Below are 23,302 nucleotides of genomic sequence, written 5' to 3'. Positions count from 1 at the left end.
AAACCAGTGAATTCGGCACCGCAAAAACGTCATATTAGTGATCTCGTGCATGGACCGATGCATGAGTTCACTAATTTGACGTTTGAGCGGTGCCGAAATCACTGGTTTCTATGGTCACATAAATAACACGGCACCGCTAAAACGTCAAATAGTAAACCAGTGCATAGGTCCATTAGTACATAGTTATGGCCGGTACGCTGATCTAAGTACTGTGCAAAAGGATAGGACAACACTCAAAATAATCCAAACGTCAAGGCTACGTGAAAAATCACGTAGAACCTGAGAAAATGAATTTTTCGAGAATTTATCTGACATAAGTAACAATCATCGGAACATCGATAGAAATGACATGAGCTGCCTGTTGTACTTATTGTGGTGCTCTATCAACCTTACGTGGAATTCATGTACCACGGTATGTTCATTTCGACAACGGTATTGTGCATCCCGATAAAATTCAGAAAAAGAACTTCGCTCAATTTCCTCTTCTTTATCAACGAACTTAAGGTAACACACGATAGACTCATCGTGGCATCCATGAACAATCTATGTTCAAACTATCGTTGAAAAGAAAATATTTCTGTTTTATATCATATCGATCATTCGGTGATCTATCCGGATCATATGCTTGCTAACAACAGGCATGTTGATACACTTTCAGTTCATCTATGTCCGGTAGAACCGATATCACATCCCCAAAACTACAAAATTGATCATCATTTATGGATAGCAAACAGTTGCACCTTAAGCACCGCCAACACATTTTCAATCGAAAGGATTTTGGCGCGCTCGAACTGACCAATCCTCCGTTGTGGTGAAACTTCTTCCGTCGACGTGATGTTGGATAGTTTTCTAAAACAGTCGAGATAAAAGCCGAGCCGGCAGAGCAATGACAGTTAGTTCGTTCAAAACTTCGCTTCGGAAGTCCAACCGGCGAACTCCAGATTGGTGCTGCGAAGTCAATATACACGCAAAAAAATTGTGCGGTAAAAACTACCATTTTAGGGGGTTAACTTAAGCGCTCGCACCGGCAATTTTCAGCAGACCAGAAATGCGCTTGATTTTACCATGTCTGTTGTCGAAATCAGATTGTTGTAAATTATTTCTGTCAAATGTACCAGAAATGTGGTGGGATGTACCGTAAACATAGTAAATTGGTCTGAAATTCCATGGTAGTTTCAAGAATGGGCGTAGTCAGCTACAATAGTAATTTTTACTACAGAATTTTTTCCCGTGTATGAGCCTCTGTACGTGCTATAAATTCCTTTGTTCGTTTGACTTTTACTGTGCGCCGTGTGTTGGTGCTGTCTCGCTCTTTCTCACGGGCAACTTGAAAACAGGGCGCACAGTAAAAGTCAAACGTTTTATGGCATGCAGAGGCTCATTGTGTTAGTTTTGTGTCATACCTGTGTGTCAAGATGGTGCCTATCGAAAATAACTGCTGGTCGATTTGAATACTGTGGTTCTATTTTCTGAAGTATTTTGATATAAAAACGAATAAAAGTGGACTGGACTCTTGTACATGTGTTATCTATATTGAATAGAATGGTGGATGACCAAGCGGCATTAGAAAATGGATCAAACTTTTTTTTTCTTCGGAACAATTAAAACAACGGGAGCAATCAAACAATTAGAGGCTGGTTATTCCGTTGTTTTTTCCGTTCAAATTGGTTTCCTCTTGCTGAACACTAAATGTAAGTATTGTATTATATACTGTAAGAATAAAATGAATACTGATTCGACCTCCGGAATGTTTTTGCAGGAATCTAAAATCAGTGATGTAATGTCGAAGCTGCAGCTAGCTGATTTACGGGTAACCCAAACCTACTTGCGCTCGCTAAAACCGCTCGTCGAACAGCTATTACAAGTACCAGTATTGAATTGAGAACGTTTCAATAACCAATTATTAATTTGAAGTACTTTGACCAAAACCATTTACTAGCATATTTGATGAAAATCAGACCGAAATAATGTTATGTATATTTATACCCAATACAACTCACTGGATCCCCATATCCGTTCTACCAATGCTCTCTGTGAAACATACCAGAAAAAACACGTAATATCTATCGGGCACTTCCGTGGAATGAACGAAGTTGACCAGTTCATGCGTTCATTCATCTTCACCTTCGTTTCACTTAAGGCCGCACGGGACGTCATCATAATCACCCTATCCATTTCAAGAAGCAAATCCCAAGAACCACTCTATATATCAATGCGAAAATGTATCACTATGATTCTATATATGTAGTGCACAACCCGATAGATTTTCAGCTTCATCGGTTCACTAAAACTCGAGATTTGCTTCCACAAAGTTTTGATGATAATTGTTAGAGTGAGACGAAAGATAGGGAAAATAACACGGTCTCCCGTGTCGCCTTAAGTGCTACGTGAAAAGTGCGATGGAAAAAAACTACGTATGTTTTCACGTAGCCTTGACGAGTGGATTATTTTGAGTGAAGGAACGGTCAAGGAATGATTCCTCTACCAAAATTACGGGTAGTATCCACTTCGTAAGTACTGTGCAAAAGGATAGGACAAGTAATGACCAAGAAATACTTCAGCTGTCCAAATTACTTGAGCTGTATCCAGTTGACAAGTAGAGCTGATTTCGTAACATTGGTACCGCCTGCCGTACAAATCAAATGGAGCTGTCACTATTCCGTACGGAGAAATGTGCCGCTCAATTATTCCGCAAGTAAAAGTGACACTTCGCTCATACTGGATCAGCTGTCAAAATTACTTTGGTAATTAGCAACAAATTGTACTTGACCGCTCTACTTAGGATGTGGATATTTATGTTCAAAGCAAAATGAGCGCACACCAAACGCCAACGCATATACTGCATGACAGGGTGCGGTATGCTATGGACCAATGCACGAGTTCACTAATTTGACGTTTGAGCGGTGCCGAATTCACTGATTTCCATGGTTACATAAATAACACGGCACCGCTAAAACGTCAAATAATGAACCCGTGCATATGTGTGTGATGTGTTAATAATGTTTTCGCCATATGCACAGTGCAACCATGAACACGCAGCGAACTGGACTATCGAAATTCATACATTTTGCCTTATGAAAGATGGAACGATTATCGCAATACGAACGCTTTATGTATCGTTTTAGCATCACTCCACATCAAGGCGTTGATATGCGCGGGGTGTACGCACGAGCCTATCAATCGCAAGGTCCTTGGTTCGATTCCAGGTTGCCGCGAAAACTATTTTTGTTTTCAAATTTCGGTATCATAAGGCAAATTTATGAATTTCAACCCGATATGGGTGGTATGAATAAAAAGCGTAGAACTTTACTACATGTAGCATCTACTCAAAAACAAAATCCACAAAGTTTACTACACTTTTGGTATGAATAAAAAGCCTTTTGAACATGCAGTACGTACTGCTTTCGAACATGAGCTTTTATTACATAGTGGTTATCACGCCCAATGGTATGGGTGCCCTAGTGTAGATGTAGTTGTGAACCTTAGAGGAAAACAATATGCACTCAGTCTCGAAAAACACCCAGAAACCGGGTGTAAATTTTTCAAATTGGGTAATATTTCCATATGCATTTTGATGAGTCTGGAAAGCGTGTGCAAGTTTCTTTGAGGAAAACAAAAACAAACTGTGTATGACGAGCGTATGCTAGTCTACGTGTGTTCAAATGTCACTAAGCTCTATACGGGTAGAAGTGACTGATGCTGCACGTTAAGAAATTTCCATTCAGAGTGCAGAGTGATTCTGCACGTAAAGACAAATCTATTTAGAGTGAAGCTTAAAATTAATACAAATGCATGGAATCTAATCGATTACACGACAATTTGCACAAAATCATGAAGGTGCTGAAATTTGACAAGATTTGTAGTATAATTTTGCGATTAGTCTTGTATTCTCTTCACGTGTATGATTTTATGATGATGGTACATCAAAGATTTTTCTGGGTGGTGTTCGGTCTTTGCCAACGTCGAATTGTTTTAATTTTAACTTGAACCTATGAAAAGATATTGAGATTACTGCTATCAAACTAGGAATCACTACAAGATTCTGGTGAAATTGCGGAAGAATTTTGATGCTCCCCGTGTGTTTTCTTAACAGCATGTTGAATTCCGGAAATTATTAGTGTTTCTGTGATATTCTCGTTATTCCGGTGGGGTTTCTGATAGTAACCTTGGAATTTCTAGAATGTAGAGTTTTTTTTACGGGAATTGTAGTGACTCTGATGGTAGTCGTTAGAATTCAATGAGGATCTCCCTCAAAACACCAGGGTTCCCTTTGAAATTATTAAAATTCTTATCAATTTCACAAAAAAAAAAACATTGGAATCTAGAAAATATTTACCGACATTCAAAAAGTTTATATTAAAGCTTTGTTTTGAAAATCCAACGGAACTGGAGATCAACGGAATCTTAAAGGTTTTACAATAATTGCAAAGATTGATTTTCAGAATTCCAAATATTCACACAATAATTCGCAGGAATCCCACAGAAATCTCATAGATTCTTACAGAAATACCATCCCAAAAATACCCACAGAGTTACAAGAGATTGATAACCGGGATCCCTTCCTACCCGAATCCTAGAGTTTTTACTAGATTTCTAATATTTCCACAATATTCCTAGAATGGCTTTTTAAATTACAGAATTATCATAAAAAACCCGACATCCCTATTAAAATCTCAAAGTTCCTACAGGAATTCCGAAATTCCAAAGGAAATCAGAGAATCTGAGATATCAGAACTTACATGTGAAATTACTTTATAAATAAGGTACCGCGGGGTAAGTGGGTAAATGGGGTAAGTGAAAATAAGTTGTATATTTTACTGAATATGTGAATTAACGTTTTAAACTCATGCGTAAACCTTTGAGGCAATTCAGAACATTGCGATAGATAAGAGATTCCTGAGATTTTTCAACCATTATTGTATAATAGAGCAAAAAATAGAAAACCTGTCAACTGTTACTCCGTAACAAATTAGTGGCGTGCAATCTTATTTTAATATTTTCAGCGGAAAAAAGTTGCGGAAAATAATTTTCTGTACCGCTTCTAAGCTGTCCCCTCTGACAGTTTTAAACTGCTATAAAAAAAGTTTTAGAATTCATTCGACATAGACCTAAAAATAACTAAATTGAAACACCACCAATTTTCTAATCACGTGGGGCAAGTGAAAAGTTTCTCATTAGAGATTGAATTTGTGTTTTCTCTTTAGGTAGCTATAAGTATAGAAGGTTCGCAATTATCATAGAACAACAGAACGAGCTGAAAATTCAATAAACGCTATACTCAAAGTGTTAAAAACTATTATCATTGCCAAATCATGCAACTTCTCTAAAAAATAAGGTTGCCAAATATTACGATATTATTATGTTTACTTCGGACAGCCGATTAAAAGGAAGACGTTGATTGAAAAGTTCCAATATAAGAGATCGCACGGAAATCTCGTGGAATGTCTATGTCAAGCTAGTTCAAAACATAAAAAATGGGGTATAGGTGTATCAACATAAAAAAGTTTCTAAATATTTTATTGAAGGATTCCGTTCGATTTCTCCCGAAGAGGTATCCGACGTCGTACATGATTTTCTTAACAAATAACGAGCGGTGTAAATCCTACAGAGCAGAAATGCGATTGCTGTCCCATGATTTAAGAACTAACATTGGAAATGTTGCAGTTATAATGTTGTCGAATCATTTCAACAAACATAACTGAACAGAAGAAAATTATAGTAACAAGAATAAAATTGTCTTTGTTTACATGTTACTTATGTTATAGTTCATTGGGACGCCTTAACGCCTTAACAAATGTTAAAGGTAATAGAAATCGTGAATTTAACTGTTAGTTTTTGAATTTATTGTTTAATACAATAAACTTTTCACTTGCCCAGGCAGTGAAAAGTAAGGAGACGTTTTTCGAAAACTTTTCCTGTACTTTTTTCTACAATTTTACATAACAATAAACTTCAGCATACTGCTTATATTTGGTGGGAGTCAAGCTAAAAATATACACGACCTCATTTGTTTTAATTTAAAGTCTCTAGGATTCGAAGAATCTCAACTATGTGAAATCCACTACCCACTTGCCCCACGGTACCTTATCTGAATTCACTCCGACATCCCAAAATTCCTAGAAAATAACATAATTATCGTAATGCCAGAATTCACACGGATATTACAAATTGCTACAGTCGATAATCTAACCGGAATCTCAGAATTGACGGAGCGTAACCTCAGAATTCCTAAGCAAAACTCAAAATACCTTCCAAAACATCAAAACTCATATCGTTTTCCCATGATATTTACACAAAAGTAAATTATTCCATTCAATTCCGCAATCTCAAAGCATGAGTAGCAACCTCTGAAGCTAACTACAAATAGCTTTGTAGTAAATGCTACCTTTATTCATAGCAATGCGTTGTTTGTAGTATGTTCGAAAGGTGTAGAAAGGAAAATGACACAAACATGTTCCACTCGTGTTCCACAAGTAGCGTTTACTACCGAGAATGTAGTAAACTCTACTTTACTACATTTTATTCATACGGCCCATTGTGGCGAATTTTCATAAGGGGTTCCTATGTTTATCGATATCGATCCATTTGCCTGAGTGTAGGAAGAGGAAAAAGGTAATTGTTTCCATCCAACCGTCAATTATTAAGGTGAAAATGAATCGAAGCCAAAGTACAAATTTTCAAGAGTACGGATCTGGAGAACCGAACATCCGTTTGAGCTGAAAACCTAATCGATTGGTCACCACCAGCTAGTTTGGCTTCGATTCATCTTCACCTTAATGTACGATTTTCTATTTTTGTAACTTGTTTCAAGAGGCCAAAAAACATTCAATCTTACCTAACGTACCCACAATAGGCCATATTCAATTTCATACAAAATCTACTTTTGCTCTGCTATAAATCCACTTTTCCTGGCCTATGGATTAATGCACGTGTTCACGAATTAGACGTTTGAGCGGTGCCGAATTCACTCGTTTCCACGGTCACGTAAATAACACGGCACCGCTCAAACGTAAGCAAGTAAACTCGTGCATCGTTCCATTGTATTTGTTTATTTTTATAAACAAATACATTTGTAGTTACATTAAGATTATAAACAAGTACAATTGTAGTTACGTTAAGATTGAATGATTTTTGGCTTCTTGCAAAAAAATACAAAAATAATCGTACACTAATTGACGGTTGGATGGAAACAATTACCCTTTTCCTCTTCCTACATGGTTGCACTGTGCATATAGCGAAAACATTATAATCACATCGCTCATAGCATAGCGCACCCCGTCATTCAGTATATGCGTTTGGTGTGCGCTCATTTTGCTTTGAACATACAGTTAATTCTCCACAGCCCTGATTTCAAGGTAGCTGATTATGAAGACGAACTTGAAAGATAAGATTACATTACGCGTAATAAAGAGATATAGAATAATGGAGATCACAATGAAAAAAGCTATAGAGAGAATATGTTGAGTTATGTAATGTTCATAAATTACGTCTGAGGAGTTAACAAATTTGGCAAGGGGGAAGATGAATTGGTCGCATTTTACGTAACGGAAATTATAAACGTTCTCTTATAGACAATCGAGTTATGGAGAATTTACTGTGAATAGAAGGAAGAGACCATTTCACTTTCATACTAACGTTAGGTGAAAGAAAAATTATTGTAGTTACTTCGTTGGCTCCAGCGTAGCTCATAAATATGTACGTGAAATGATACGTACTATTTATATATTGACATGCATATGTACCAAAATCTTGTTTTGGTTTCTTACTATATTTTCATGTTATAATGTATAGTTGGAATAATTTAGGAGAAAAATTTATAAAACCACCTGGCAAACTGAAGTGTTCCATTCATAGTTACTTGTGCTAAGCTGCTAAACATTTGATCCTAGGCCCATTATGGCATTGACGCTATCAATAAAGCAGTCACAGAATAATGTGAGGAAAAGGTTAACGTACAGTGAAAGTGATATTTAATACAATTAAAATTACTGTAATTTCAGCTTGTTCAAACATATTTCCTTCTATTGGTAGTTCTAGCAGTACTGAGTTCAAGAATGTGAGTATCAAGGAAAAGAGAATTAAATATTAAATACCAAATATAACAATTCTACACTCAAGATCAAGTTTCCATTTGATTCATGTGCCGACCTACATGTATTTTGCAATGTACATACATAGTATGTGCGAAATTAATCGCACAAATCGCCAATCGTTATTTTCATTGAAATTATTAATACTTCATATGAAATCCACTATCCAAGCACATATTTTTCATGGGTGGCTTCAATGAAATATATTGATCTGCAAATCGTTTCTTTTTTGTTTTCATGAATTCTCAATATTCCGTGATTACCGAATCTGCACAGATGCAAATAAATGTTAGAAAATCATTGACATTGTAAATTTTAGATAAATACCTTTATATTCATTTAGGATATTGCTGACCTACTGCAACTAATCGATATACAAGTTTCCCGGAACATCACAATGTGTGTCAAGCTGGTACCCGGTCAACCATCCTCCCATGAACTACTTCAAATATCTTTATCCAATAATAAATATTTCTGTCGCTTGTTCTTTACTGTTCATTTCGTTACGTATATTCAAGTATCTTCATCAATCTATAAAACCTTATGAGTGTCTTTCTTTATCAAGCATACAATATAGATCTTCAAAGATATGATACTAAATTTCGTTAGATCATGTTTTATCGAATGTGCTTTAGTCACCTTCATGAATATTCATCGAAAAAAAGTGTTACGAATGATGTCAAAGTAAAGTTATATATTGACAAAGAAAATGAAGCTTTGTATCGAAGCACCTTTATCATTCTTTTCCGTATCGTTTCGTAAAGCAGCGTAAAGGTATTCTGGTACATCGCATGGCAGGTCTCGAGTTTTAATTTTCCAAGGATCGGCATATTTGAGACCTTGGGGATGTGATATAATTTGGCATAGTTGATAAGTGTCCTTCGGCTTGCGATTCCTCTATCAATTAGTGTGCAATTCCCAATCACAAAGATATTGACAAAAAAAAAATATTAGACATAAACGGTTCGGTTCGCATGGAACCCCACAAATGTTTTTGGTTAATGATTATTTTTTTCAAAGTCGGTAAAGCAGAAGAAGTCCGCTTATTTTGGTGTCGAAATTTTGATAATTTATCGAATATTCTTTACGCACAGTTATTTGACGATCGCTATCGATTTGTTATATGAGTGTCTTTAAAGCTCGATATAAAGAAAAGTGAAGAAATTTAAAGATATGGTTGACCGGGTGGTAGGTGATATAATGTGGCATAGTTGAAAAGTGTCCTTTGGCATGCTATTCATCAAACAAATAGAGTTCAATGGACCGATGCACGAGTTAACTAATTTGACGTTTGAGCGGTGCCGAATTCACTGGTTTCCATGGCCACATACATAACACGGCACCGCTAAAAAGTCAAATAATGAACTCGTGCATTGGTCCATTCCCAATCAAAAAGGTATTGACAAAAAAAATGATAAACATAAACACAAGGTGGTCCGGTTCCCATGGAACCCCACAAATGGTTTTGATTATAGGCCTTTTCATGTGACAGATCCGTCTATGCATTTGTTTACATCGGTGGAGGACCGGTGCTAACACGGGCCTGTCATTTTCATAGAAGAAATGTCAAAGTGCTTCCCGATCAGCTGATTTGAGACGTCATTTGAATAGGCCTATAGTCCATTTTACCAAACGGCAACACTGATGATATTGCTGTTACTTTAAAACGTTACGATACCGCCTACTGTCCAAATTTCATTCATAAAATAATCGATCAGCTGTTCAAAAACGTCCCGTAAAATGGAATGCCCGCTATTTTAGTATCGAAATTTTGATAACATTTATCGAATATTCTTTATGCACAGTTATTTTTTTATGAATCGATGACGATCGCTATCGATTTGTTATTATCATGTCTACCTATCTCAAGTGATATTTCTGAGCTATAAATACTGGCTGCCGTAAGCGCAGAAGAGGAGACTTCCTGGACTGTGGACAGATTAACATATTATTTTATTCTTTATTTAAAAAAAACACACGGACACGTTAGTGGGCATTTTGCCCTTTGAAGGAAGCACCACACTAGACAACGGACTAGCATGCAACGTCCAGTGGCACAGTCGAAAAACATTCCTGACAAGAAGTTTTCCGGTCTGAGGCGGGAATCGAACCCACACACCTTAGCACGATGCGGTCAAATGCCTGGTGACACTAACCGCACGGCTACGAAGCCCACAAATATATTTGCAGGATATAAAAGTGGCGACGAGGATCATGGAAACGTGTGTTGGTGATTATCGTTTTTCTTTGAGGTGGCGAGTTTGCCAATTTTATTTATTTGAGTATGGTGAAATTGCCAATTTAAGTTGAACTAAATTGTTCTTTAGTGCTGACGAAAAAGAAAAAATATATTGTGAACATAGTTGTTCTTTTGTGAAGCGAGATATTATATTGAGATGAACGAAATTGTTCTTTAGTGTTGACGAAGTTGTCAAATGTAATGTTGAGCAATATGTATCCAATGATTTGAATGTTTTGTTGTAGTCATGTAATAAGTAAGGTACCACGGGGCAAGTGAGAATACGGGGTAAGTGGGACCTTCCGTCATAGCTCGTTTGAGAAAAAAAAAATTAAGGGGGTATTCTTCTAGAAAGTTGAAGATACAATGATAAGGAATATATTTAGTACAAAAAATATTGTTAGTTATATTACCTTGTAACAGTTGTCAGTTTAGCGCCATTTTTAACTTGCATGACGAATTGTGACACGTTTCACGTTCTGTATTGGTTCGCAAAAAATAATTGTGTCATAAATCGAATTACCATCGGTAAGTTATAACTTTAAGTGTTATTACAAGCTGCTTACGATAAACAGGTATTTTGTTTCCATTTCATATGAAAATTTCTATGGTCTAACTTACCCCAAAATATCTTAATACTTAAGTGGGACCTATCAAAACAAGCACCAGAATTAAAACTTTTCCTACATGTTTCAAACATTTTCTTAGAGAGTAGCATTAAAACATTCCAACGAATGATTTTTATCCAAAAAAAATCAATCTTCTATTACGTAATTGCTGAAATGCCTGTAAATATTTTTTTTATTTTTATTTTCGAAATACGAATTCAAAATCGAGCGAAAATAGAACTAAAATTTAAAATATATCATGAGAACGATTACTTTTCTATTTTAATTGAACTTTATTTGCTTTTTCTACCAAATATTGTAGTTGCGGAAAACGATTCCATCCCATTAAGTGGTTTTCCGCCATGCATAACAATAGTAACAGAACATATTCAGAAATTCGTCAATTATTAAAAGTTTACTTGCTGCATTTCGATTGATAGCTTATACATGATGTATTTTGAACATGTTTTATACTTCTTTACGCTTTTTGCGAGAAATTTTTATTTAGAATTAAATGCGATGTGACATATTATTAAATGTAGGGTTTCTTCCCAAAACGTTACGTACTTTATGGTTGATCCCTTCTGTACATTAAATATGTGCTCAAAATAAAATATCTATGATTTATCAATTCTATTATTGCAACGATTGACTCACTGATATGGTTTTACGCACGAAACTAAATGTGTCCCACTTGCCCCGTTTAGCGAGGCAACTGTGTCTAATGGCTCATTGTACATCTTTCTTCTAAGGTTTTCACAATTTCGAAATTATTCTATCAAATTCATGCACACACCAGCAAATATGTTGCCAAAATGTGACCGTGTTGTTGGATTAGCAAAATATTGACATTTAAAAATTATTCTGAACAATTTGTTTGAACTATCGTTTTTTTATGTCCCACTTGCCCCGGGGTACCTTACTATAAACATACAATTGTGGAATGTTTTAGGTATATTTTCGATTGTATGAGTTGTTATAACGATTGTATGAGTTGAATGCCACCTTCAGCATTCTAAAGGGGAAAGGACTGTCATGTCTACCTATCTCAAGTGATATTCCTTATGACTCTGGTACCTTTTACTTGATCGTACCATGGGATTTCTGAGCTATAAATACTGGCTGCCGTAAGCGCAGAAGAGGAGACTTCCTGGACTGTGGACAGATTAACATATTATTTTATTCTTTATTTGCAGGATATAAATGTTATATGAGCGTCTTTGAAGCTCGATATAAAGAAATTAAAAGATATGGTTGACCAGGATTCTTTAAGTTTCAGTAACGAGTGATTTGGCACCGCTCAAACGTCAAATTAGTAAAGTCGTGCATTGATCCATCGGCTACTTTAAAATCAGGGCTATGGAGAATTGAAAGCAAAATGAACGCACACCAAATGCCAACGCATATATTTACTGAATGACAGGGTGCGGTATGCTATGAGTGATGTGTTAATACCCCCATTAAACATTTGACAGTTCAACAGCCGACTAAATTGTTTGAAAAATCGGTCGATTGTTGCACCGACGCTTACGGAAGTTTAACACAGTGATCAACTGACTAATCGCTAGATTAAATCGTTGAATATTACATCGAAACCGCTGCCAAGTCAATCCCTCGATCGCGTTATATTACACAGCCCGCTAGGATTTTCTACGCAGTTTTCGTCGGAATTTCCTACGGAATTAATTTATTCCTTTACAGTTTTCTTCGAAACTTCCTTTCTCATTTATTAAGAATTTCTTTTATAATTTTCTTTGGAATTTCCTTAGAAATTTCTTTCAGAATTGCCTTAGAAGTATACTTCAAAATTCCTTTGCAGTTTCCTTCGAAACTTCTAATCTAATTTTCTTAAGAATTACCTTTGGAATTTCTTTCAGGAAGTTCCTTTGGAATTACTTTCGGGATTTCCTTCGGAGTTTCCTTCGAAATTTACTTTGAAGTTTCCTTCCGAATTTCTTCTGAAGTTTCCATTGGAGCTTACTTGGAAATTTTATTCAGAATTTCTTTTGGAGCCTTGGAGTTTACCCCCGAATTTCCGAAGTTTACTTTCGGGAAGTTGCTTCAGAATTTCTTTCGGAATTTCCTTCGGAGTTTCTTTCGAAATTTGCTTTTGAATTTCCTTCTGAATTTCTTCTGAAGTTTCCTTTGGATCTTGCTTTGAATTTTTATTCTGAATTTCTTTTGGAGTCTTGGAGTTTACTTCGAAATTTCCTTTGGAATTTATTTTTGAGCTGTGTATTTGATTTTCTCCGTAATTCCAGAACATTCTCCGGATTTTGCGTTAGATTTTTTCATTATAATTTTTTTCGGAATTTCCTTTGGGATTTTGTACGAAATTTTCTCGTTATTTTCTTTGGAATTTTCTACTCATATTTCGTCGGAATTTCCTTTGGCATTTGCTTCAGAATTTCTTAGGGAATTTCCGTTAGATTTTTTCGGAATTCTCTTCTTAATTTTCTTCGGAATTTCGTTTAGAATTTTCTCCGGAATTTACTTTGGAATTTCCTTAGAAATTTTGTTTTGAATTTCCTTCGACTTTGGACTTTTCTTCGGAATTTCCTTTGGGATTTTTTATTGGAATTTTCTTCGGAATTTCTTCTAGAATTTATGTTGGAGCTGTGAATTTGATTTTCTCCGTAAATTTATTGTTTTCAGGAAGTTTCTTCGAGAAATTCCTTCAAGAACTTTCTTCGGAACTTCCGTTGGATTTTTCCTTATATATTTCTACAGAATTTCCTTTGGGATTTTTCATTGGAATTTTCTATGAAATTTTTTTCGGTGTTTTCTTTAGAATTTTCTTCTGAATTGCTCTGGAATTCACATTGGAATTTCCTTGTTATGAATTTCCTTCGGAATTTGCTTTGGAATTTCTTTTGAAGCCTTGGAGTTTACTTCGGAATTTTCTTTGGAATTTATTTTGGAGCTGTGAGTTTGATTTTCTTCGTAATTTTCTTGTGTTCAGGAAGTTTCGCCGGAATTTGTCATTGGAAATTTCCACGGAATTATCTTCGAAATTTCCTTTGGAATTTTCTACGCAAATTTCGTAGGAATTCTTGTTTCGGAATTTACTTTGAAATTTCCTTATAAATGTTTTATTAAATTTCCTTCGAAATTTGCTTTGGAATTTTCCATTGGAATTTTCTCCGGAATTTTCTTCGGAATTTTCTACGCAATTTTCCTTTGAAATTTCTTTGGAATTTCCTTAGAAGTATCCTTCAAAATTCCTTTGCAGTTTCTTCAGAATTTCTTTCAGGAAGTTGCTTCAGGAAGTTCCTTTGGAAGTGAATTGGAAAAACTTTCATAAAAAATATTTATTTGCCTTTGTTGCTGCTTCTAAATGTTCCTAAATATCAACATGCCTGTTATCAGCAAGCATATGACCCGACAGATCACCGAATGACCGATATGATATAAAACAGAAATATTTTCTTTTCAACGATAGTTTGAACCTGGGAGGGAGTACCGATACAAAATTTATGTACGTCAAGGTGAGCCGAGATTCTGCTGTCACGAACTGCCCAGATCTTAAAGAATGGACGAATATGAAAAAAGCGCGTAATTGATCAAAACATATCTTTGCGTTTCAACAAAGTTGACAACAATCGGTTGAAAATCAATTCCTGCACATCCCAAAAGCAATGCCACGATAGCACCTTTCAATTTGATCGAATATAAAGTACTGAAACACGCATCTTTTTACTCTTTTCCAATCAAAATTAAAATTAAATGCACATAAAACTTTGGCCCTTTTTCCAAGCTTGTCCAGAAAGATCAAAAGAAAACTAGCGATTTTTCTCAAGCCTGCCTTGATTGTCGTTGGTGAGCGGAAGTTATCTTGCAATTTGGAAAAGTGTTGTTCAATATTTCGTGTGTAGTATCTGTGCCTTCCTCCCAGGTTTGAACAAAGATTTTTCATGGATGCCACGATGAGTCTATCGTGTGTTACCCTAAGTTCGTTGATAACGAAGAGGAAATTGAGCGAAGTTCTTTTTCTGAATTTTACAGGATGCACAATACAGCGGGAATTCGCTGGTTGGAACACGACTGCCGTCCATCTATCGAATCTGACCCGTTTGTTGGAACGACTGACAGCTGATGAAAATGCTCCACACTAAGGTGTCGGCCAGGGTAGACGCGTCACGCGAAGCGACGCGAAAATTGCCTGGGAAGGAATAACAATTATTAATAATGAAATGTCAAACTCCAAAGGATTTTCGCGTCGCGTCGCGTGACGCGTCTACCCTGGCCGCGCCCTAACGCATCTGAAGAGCAAATCGTCACGAAACGCACATATACATACGCATTTGTTCTATATATGGAGACTTAAATACGACGGTACTCAGACGTCAAAGTCAGTTTGACATTTTCTGTTGACATTTGAGTGCTTTTTAGTTGGAATATTTTCCAACCAGCGAACATCCAACCATCGAGTCATTCCATGTAGCGGACCCCCAACGAGCGAATCCCCACTGTATCAACGAACTTAAGGCAACACACGATAAACTCATTGAGGCATCCATGAACAATCTATGTTCAATCTATCGTTGAAAAGAAAATATTTCTGTTTTAGGTAGGGTAGGTGTACCAGTTATGGACATAGTGGTTCCCTATTTCGCCATACGTGATTATTTTATTGTCTTCTAATTTTGAATATGTTTATGTGGTGTAGTAGTTAGATTTAAGATATAGCTTGATGTTAAAACATTCAAAAAGATTTAAATTGTGAAAGTTATCAAAATTTCACATATGTCCCAATAGGGAATCACTATGGCAATAACTGGTACACTTTCCCTATATCGGTAATTCGATGATCTATTCGTCATCAAACGTCAACATCCCACCGCAAAATCGCTAGTGTTTGGAGGGGAAAAACAGTAGCGGAAAATCAACTGATGATCATTGTCGTTCTACTATTATCAAACATTTTAATAAAAATAAAATGCTTTTAGAAGTGCGCAGCAATGCTAAATCGGTCTGATGTATTCTGCGCAGTTCATATGTATTTTCCACACGTTCTCCTATAATTGTTTTTAATCCACTTCGATACCGTCAATCCGCCCCCAAACTGGATGGCGTACACTCAGCTTAAGGTGATTATAAAACGAAGCCAAACAAGGGCACAAGACTGGAGAATCTGACAACAGTTTGCGTTGAAAACCAATCAATCTGCTTGCTTGCTGGTGGTGACTAATGGGATAAATTTTCAACGATGAGAGCTGTTTGGTTCTCAAGTCTTGTGCTTTTGAAAATTTGAGATGTGGCTTTGTTCTATAATCACCTTAACGCAATTTATAATTAAGTATTGAGTTGTAAATATTAGTATATATTAGTTGTGTTGCTAGAGGACATCTTGAAAATTCACTGAGATTCTTTCAGAAACCCTTCTGAAATAATTATATGTAGTTATTTCTTTGATCGCTCTGATTTTTCCAATAACCTCCTTGGGACTTCCTATTGGACTATCCCAGAAACCCATCTTGGGTTATTATGGAAATCCTTTCAGGATTCTGCTGTAAAATTCTGGAATTTTGCCGTAAAATTCTGGAATTCTGCCGAAAATGATTTAATGATTGCTTTCCAGTGTAATGGAATCTATTTTAAAAATCTGGGTTCGGGGATTCTCACAAAATTTCTCGGGATTTCTTCTGGAAATCCAATCGAAATTATTATTTGAATTCTGATATTTTCCTCGTAATTCTTCAGTATTTCTTCCGTGAAACTCTTTGAAAGTTCTTCTTAATCCCTTTGGGATTCTTTCCTAAAAATGTCTTAGATTATACCTATTATTCTAGAATACTCTCGGAAAGACGCCTGAGACTATAATCAAAAAAATCTATTATTTCACTTCACTTTCTTCCGTGCAAATTCTTGGGATTTTTTCGGAAATTCCTCTGGAATTCTTTTTTAAATCTCAATGGAATTCAATGGGCCTTCCTTAGCCGAGCGGTTAGAGTCCGCGGCTACAAAGCAAAGCCATGCTGAAGGTGTCCGGGTTCAATTCCCGGTCGGTCCAGGATCTTTTCGTAAAGGAAATTTCCTTGACTTCCCTGGGCATAGAGTATAATCGTACCTGCCACACGATATACGAATGCGAAAATGGCAACTTTGGCAAAGAAAGCTCTCAGTTAATAACTGTGGAAGTGCTCATAAAGAACACTACGCTGAGAAGCAGGCTTTGTCCCAGTGAGGACGTTAATGCCAAGAAGAAGAAGAAGAAGAAGGAATTCTCCCAGAAATCCCTGTGGAATACTTCCGAAAATCCTGCTAAGAATCTTCCAGATGAAGGGGATTTTTTTAAATCTTTATTTATGGAAATCATCCGAAAATTCCTCTGTAATTGTTTGTAAATCCTCCTTATATTCCTACAGAAATCCTTCTTATATTCTTACAGATTTATTGCTATTGATTTTATTGTTTCTGCCTGAGATAATTTTGTATATCCAGAATTATTCCGAAAATTCCTTCGTGATTCTTTAGAATTTTTTTCTAAGATTTTTTGAGAAAAAAAAACTCTGTGATTCTTCTGGAAATTCATAAGGAAGTGTTTTTGATTTTTTTCGTGATTTATCATTGATTTTCCTTGAAAATTTTCTTAAATCCTTGGCAGAATTTTCTGAAAATCCCTCTTGACTTCAAATGGAAATCCTCCAAGAAAACTACCGGACAGTCACTGGGACTTTAAAAAAATACCTATGAGATTCTTTGATTACTGATTTCTTTTTCTGAGCATCTTTTGAAAGTGACTTTTAAATGGTTCTGGAAATTCCATTTGAAATTATTCCGTAAATCTTTCTGGAGCTCTTCTGGACATCGTAATTATTCTGGAAAATATTCATGAAATCGTCTGGATGTCTGTGACTTTTCATTGAATCTTCAGGGGTTCTTGCGAAATAACTTCTGGGATTCTTTTGGATATCACTGTAAAAAAACATTCAAAATCCATTCGAAATTCTCCTGAGATTGTTTCAGGAATTTACGAGAATCCTTAAAATAATTCCTTTAGAAATCTCCCTGATAATATTTTAGTGATTTCTCTGTGGTTTTAGGTAGGGTAGGTGTACCAGTTATGGACATAGTGGTTCCCTATTTCGCCATACGTGATTATTTTATTGTCTTCTAATTTTGAATATGTTTATGTGGTGTAGTAGTTAGATTTAAGATATAGCTTGATGTTAAAACATTCAAAAAGATTTAAATTGTGAAAGTTATCAAAATTTCACATATGTCCCAATAGGGAATCACTATGGCAATAACTGGTACACTTTCCCTATATCGGTAATTCGATGATCTATTCGTCATCAAACGTCAACATCCCACCGCAAAATCGCTAGTGTTTGGAGGGGAAAAACAGTAGCGGAAAATCAACTGATGATCATTGTCGTTCTACTATTATCAAACATTTTAATAAAAATAAAATGCTTTTAGAAGTGCGCAGCAATGCTAAATCGGTCTGATGTATTCTGCGCAGTTCATATGTATTTTCCACACGTTCTCCTATAATTGTTTTTAATCCACTTCGATACCGTCAATCCGCCCCCAAACTGGATGGCGTACACTCAGCTTAAGGTGATTATAAAACGAAGCCAAACAAGGGCACAAGACTGGAGAATCTGACAACAGTTTGCGTTGAAAACCAATCAATCTGCTTGCTTGCTGGTGGTGACTAATGGGATAAATTTTCAACGATGAGAGCTGTTTGGTTCTCAAGTCTTGTGCTTTTGAAAATTTGAGATGTGGCTTTGTTCTATAATCACCTTAACGCAATTTATAATTAAGTATTGAGTTGTAAATATTAGTATATATTAGTTGTGTTGCTAGAGGACATCTTGAAAATTCACTGAGATTCTTTCAGAAACCCTTCTGAAATAATTATATGTAGTTATTTCTTTGATCGCTCTGATTTTTCCAATAACCTCCTTGGGACTTCCTATTGGACTATCCCAGAAACCCATCTTGGGTTATTATGGAAATCCTTTCAGGATTCTGCTGTAAAATTCTGGAATTTTGCCGTAAAATTCTGGAATTCTGCCGAAAATGATTTAATGATTGCTTTCCAGTGTAATGGAATCTATTTTAAAAATCTGGGTTCGGGGATTCTCACAAAATTTCTCGGGATTTCTTCTGGAAATCCAATCGAAATTATTATTTGAATTCTGATATTTTCCTCGTAATTCTTCAGTATTTCTTCCGTGAAACTCTTTGAAAGTTCTTCTTAATCCCTTTGGGATTCTTTCCTAAAAATGTCTTAGATTATACCTATTATTCTAGAATACTCTCGGAAAGACGCCTGAGACTATAATCAAAAAAATCTATTATTTCACTTCACTTTCTTCCGTGCAAATTCTTGGGATTTTTTCGGAAATTCCTCTGGAATTCTTTTTTAAATCTCAATGGAATTCAATGGGCCTTCCTTAGCCGAGCGGTTAGAGTCCGCGGCTACAAAGCAAAGCCATGCTGAAGGTGTCCGGGTTCAATTCCCGGTCGGTCCAGGATCTTTTCGTAAAGGAAATTTCCTTGACTTCCCTGGGCATAGAGTATAATCGTACCTGCCACACGATATACGAATGCGAAAATGGCAACTTTGGCAAAGAAAGCTCTCAGTTAATAACTGTGGAAGTGCTCATAAAGAACACTACGCTGAGAAGCAGGCTTTGTCCCAGTGAGGACGTTAATGCCAAGAAGAAGAAGAAGAAGAAGGAATTCTCCCAGAAATCCCTGTGGAATACTTCCGAAAATCCTGCTAAGAATCTTCCAGATGAAGGGGATTTTTTTAAATCTTTATTTATGGAAATCATCCGAAAATTCCTCTGTAATTGTTTGTAAATCCTCCTTATATTCCTACAGAAATCCTTCTTATATTCTTACAGATTTATTGCTATTGATTTTATTGTTTCTGCCTGAGATAATTTTGTATATCCAGAATTATTCCGAAAATTCCTTCGTGATTCTTTAGAATTTTTTTCTAAGATTTTTTGAGAAAAAAAAACTCTGTGATTCTTCTGGAAATTCATAAGGAAGTGTTTTTGATTTTTTTCGTGATTTATCATTGATTTTCCTTGAAAATTTTCTTAAATCCTTGGCAGAATTTTCTGAAAATCCCTCTTGACTTCAAATGGAAATCCTCCAAGAAAACTACCGGACAGTCACTGGGACTTTAAAAAAATACCTATGAGATTCTTTGATTACTGATTTCTTTTTCTGAGCATCTTTTGAAAGTGACTTTTAAATGGTTCTGGAAATTCCATTTGAAATTATTCCGTAAATCTTTCTGGAGCTCTTCTGGACATCGTAATTATTCTGGAAAATATTCATGAAATCGTCTGGATGTCTGTGACTTTTCATTGAATCTTCAGGGGTTCTTGCGAAATAACTTCTGGGATTCTTTTGGATATCACTGTAAAAAAACATTCAAAATCCATTCGAAATTCTCCTGAGATTGTTTCAGGAATTTACGAGAATCCTTAAAATAATTCCTTTAGAAATCTCCCTGATAATATTTTAGTGATTTCTCTGTGGTTCTTCTGTAAATCAACCTGGGATTCTTCCGGAAATCCTCCTTTAATTCCAAAGCAATTTCCAGAAGAATTTTCAGAAGGATATTTTTAAGAATCCTGTATATTTTTCCCTAAGAATCTCAATGTATTTAAACAAAATACCAGGACAATTTACGGTTCAATCCCACAAAAACTTCCGGTGGAATTCTTGAATGCTTATCATTCAAGCAGAATTCCAGTCGTATTTCCGGATGAATTTCGGCAGGTTTTACGGAAGAATCCCAGCAGAATTTCTTGAAAAATTCCAGTAAAATTTCTGGAAGAATCTTTGAAAGATGTTTTGAAGTCCTCCAGCAGGATAACAGAAAGAAATCTGGGGGTATTGTAGAAGAATTTCCGAAAGAATCCTAGAGAGATAGTCGAAATAATAACAGTTTTCTTGAAAAATTCAGGAAACTCCCAGAGTCTAGAGGTAATTCGGGAAGAATTTCTGCAAGAATCCTTAACAGAAGGATTTGAAGGATCCTCAGAAAGATTTTCGAAAGTATCCCAGAAGGCTTCCCGAAAGAATGCTAGAAAGATATCTGGAAGATTTCCTACAGGATTTTTGGAAGAGTCCCAGACAAATTTCAAGAATATGGACGTAAAAATCTCAGTGGCATTTCAAGAATAATTTCAGAAAGATTTTCGGAAGCATCCTCGAAAGTATTCTAAAGAGATTCCGAAAGCATCTCAGGTGATTTCCGGAAGAATACCAGAGGTATTCTCATAATAATCCCAGAAGTATTTCCGGAAAAAGGCCAGAGTTATTTTCGAAGGAATTCTCGACGAATTTGTAGTAGAGTCGTAGTACATTTTTTGGCAAAATCCTCTAAAAATATCCAGAAGAATTGCATCAGGATTTTTGTTAGAATCTTCCATTGAATTTCCGAAAGAATCTTCGAGAATTTCGATTCGAATGTGATTTCCAGGATTTCAAAAGTAATCCTTAAGGAGATAAACGCAAACTCACATACAGATTTATGCAAATATTCCAATAAGATGTCCAGAAGAATCACAAAGGATATCCGAAAGAATCTCAGATATAGTACCGGAATGCTAACGATGTTTTTTAGATGAGTTCAAAAGCGATATCTGTAAGTATTCTGTGATTTCCAGAAGAACTTAGAGAAAAATCAGAAATAATCTTTAGATTTCCAGAACAATCCCAGAGAGGTTTTGAAGGATTCATAAGTGAATTAAGGAAGAATCCCAGGAGGGAAATTCCATAGAATTCTGGAGTAATTTCTGGACCAATGTCTTTTTATATGCTGTATCAATATTTACAAGTAATTATAATAAACAAGTATTTATGGAACAATAACAATTTTAATTTATCGCCATAATTGAACGACAATTTTAATTAGAATGTGCATCCACCACATCATCCCTCTCAGAAGGATTATGATTCTAAATATTTTTTTGCGGTGATTCAGAATTGTAATCACATACTAGTTTAATTGTATGTGGTGTCATTCAATATTTAAAATAAGATTCGTTAAGCCGAACATGTTGATCCTTCGACATGAACCAACGAGCATTGCTTGAAATAATGAGATTTTTTCGATTACTTTGATTACTGATTTCTTTTTCTGAGGATCTTCTAAAAGTTACTTTCAAATGATTCCGAAAATCCCGTTTGAAATTATTCCATGAATCTTTCTGCAGTTCATCTGGACATCGGAATTATTCTGGAAAATATTCATGAAATCTTCTGGATGTCTGTGAATATCCTTTAAATCTTTCAGGGATTCTGGCGAAATAACTTCTGGGATTCTTTTGAATATCACTGTAATTTGGATTTAGAATTCTCATGGGATTATTTCAGATATTAACGATAATCCTTCATACAGAAGTGATGTTTCTGTGAATCGCCTTGGAATTCTTCTGGAAATCCTTCTGTAATCCCAAAACAATTCTCAGAAAATTTTTCAGAAGGATATTTTTAAGAATCTCAATGGAATTTCTGAAAAATACCAGAACGATTTACGGTTGAATCTCACGAAAACTTCCGGTGGAATTCTTGAATGATATCCGGAAGAATGACAGTCGTATTTTTGGATGAATCTTAGCAGGTTTTACAGTACAATACCAGCAAAATTTATTGAAAAATTTAGAATAGAAAAATATCCGAAAAAAAAACTCCAACAGGATTTTTGTAAGAGTCCCAGGAGTATTTCAAAGATATTGTCGTAAAAATCTCAGTGGAATTTCTTGAAGAATTTCAGAAAGATTTCCGAAAGCATCTCAAGTCATTTTTGGAAGAATACCAGAGGCATTCTCATAAGAATACCAGAAGTATTTCCGGATAAAAATCTAGAGTTATTTTCGGAGGTATTCTCGAAGAATTTCTAGTAGAGTCGTACATTTTTTGATAAAATCCTCTTTAAATATCCAAATGGATTGCATCAGGATTTATGGTAAAATCTTCCATAGTATTTCGAAAACAATTTTCAAGAATTTCAAAGAATTTAATTTCCTGGATTTCAAAAGTAATCCTTAAGGAGATACACGCAAAATCACATACAGAGTTCTGCAAAAAAAATCCAAAAAGATGTCCAGAATAATCGCAATGGGATATCCGAAAGAATCTCAGAAGTAATACCGGAATGGTAACGTTTTTTTTTTGGATGAATCCCAAAGCGATATCTGGAAGAAAATTCAGAAATAATCTCAAGATTTTCAGCAGAACAATCCCAGAGAGGATTTGAAGGATTCATGAATGATTTAAGGGGCCCCGATAGCCGTAGCGGTAAACGCGCAGCTATTCAGCATGACCAAGCTGAGGGTCGTGGGTTCGAATCCCACCGGTCGAGGATCTTTTCGGGTTGG

General features: G+C 35.7%; 1 protein-coding gene across 4 annotated transcripts in view; it reads left to right on the top strand.

Annotated features, from left to right (window-relative positions):
- The first annotated feature begins 1,386 nt into the window (after positions 1 to 1,386).
- Positions 1,387 to 23,302, top strand: part of LOC110676428 — a 28,045-nt gene continuing 6,129 nt past the window's right edge. Inside the window, exons 1-2 of one of the 4 annotated variants that reach the window (XM_021844295.1) lie at positions 1,387 to 1,691; positions 1,760 to 1,810. Coding sequence is in view for 1 of the 4 variants with exons in the window: in XM_021844293.1 (XP_021699985.1) it covers positions 7,897 to 7,935; positions 8,001 to 8,056 (95 nt within the window). In the remaining 3 variants the exon portion in view is untranslated. The other 3 variants (XM_021844294.1, XM_021844293.1, XM_021844297.1) reach the window with 3 other exon arrangements.

Source organism: Aedes aegypti, chromosome 2, assembly GCF_002204515.2.
Source record: "Aedes aegypti strain LVP_AGWG chromosome 2, AaegL5.0 Primary Assembly, whole genome shotgun sequence".
Taxonomy (NCBI): domain Eukaryota; kingdom Metazoa; phylum Arthropoda; class Insecta; order Diptera; family Culicidae; genus Aedes; species Aedes aegypti.
This window is presented reverse-complemented; position numbering and strand designations above follow the sequence as displayed.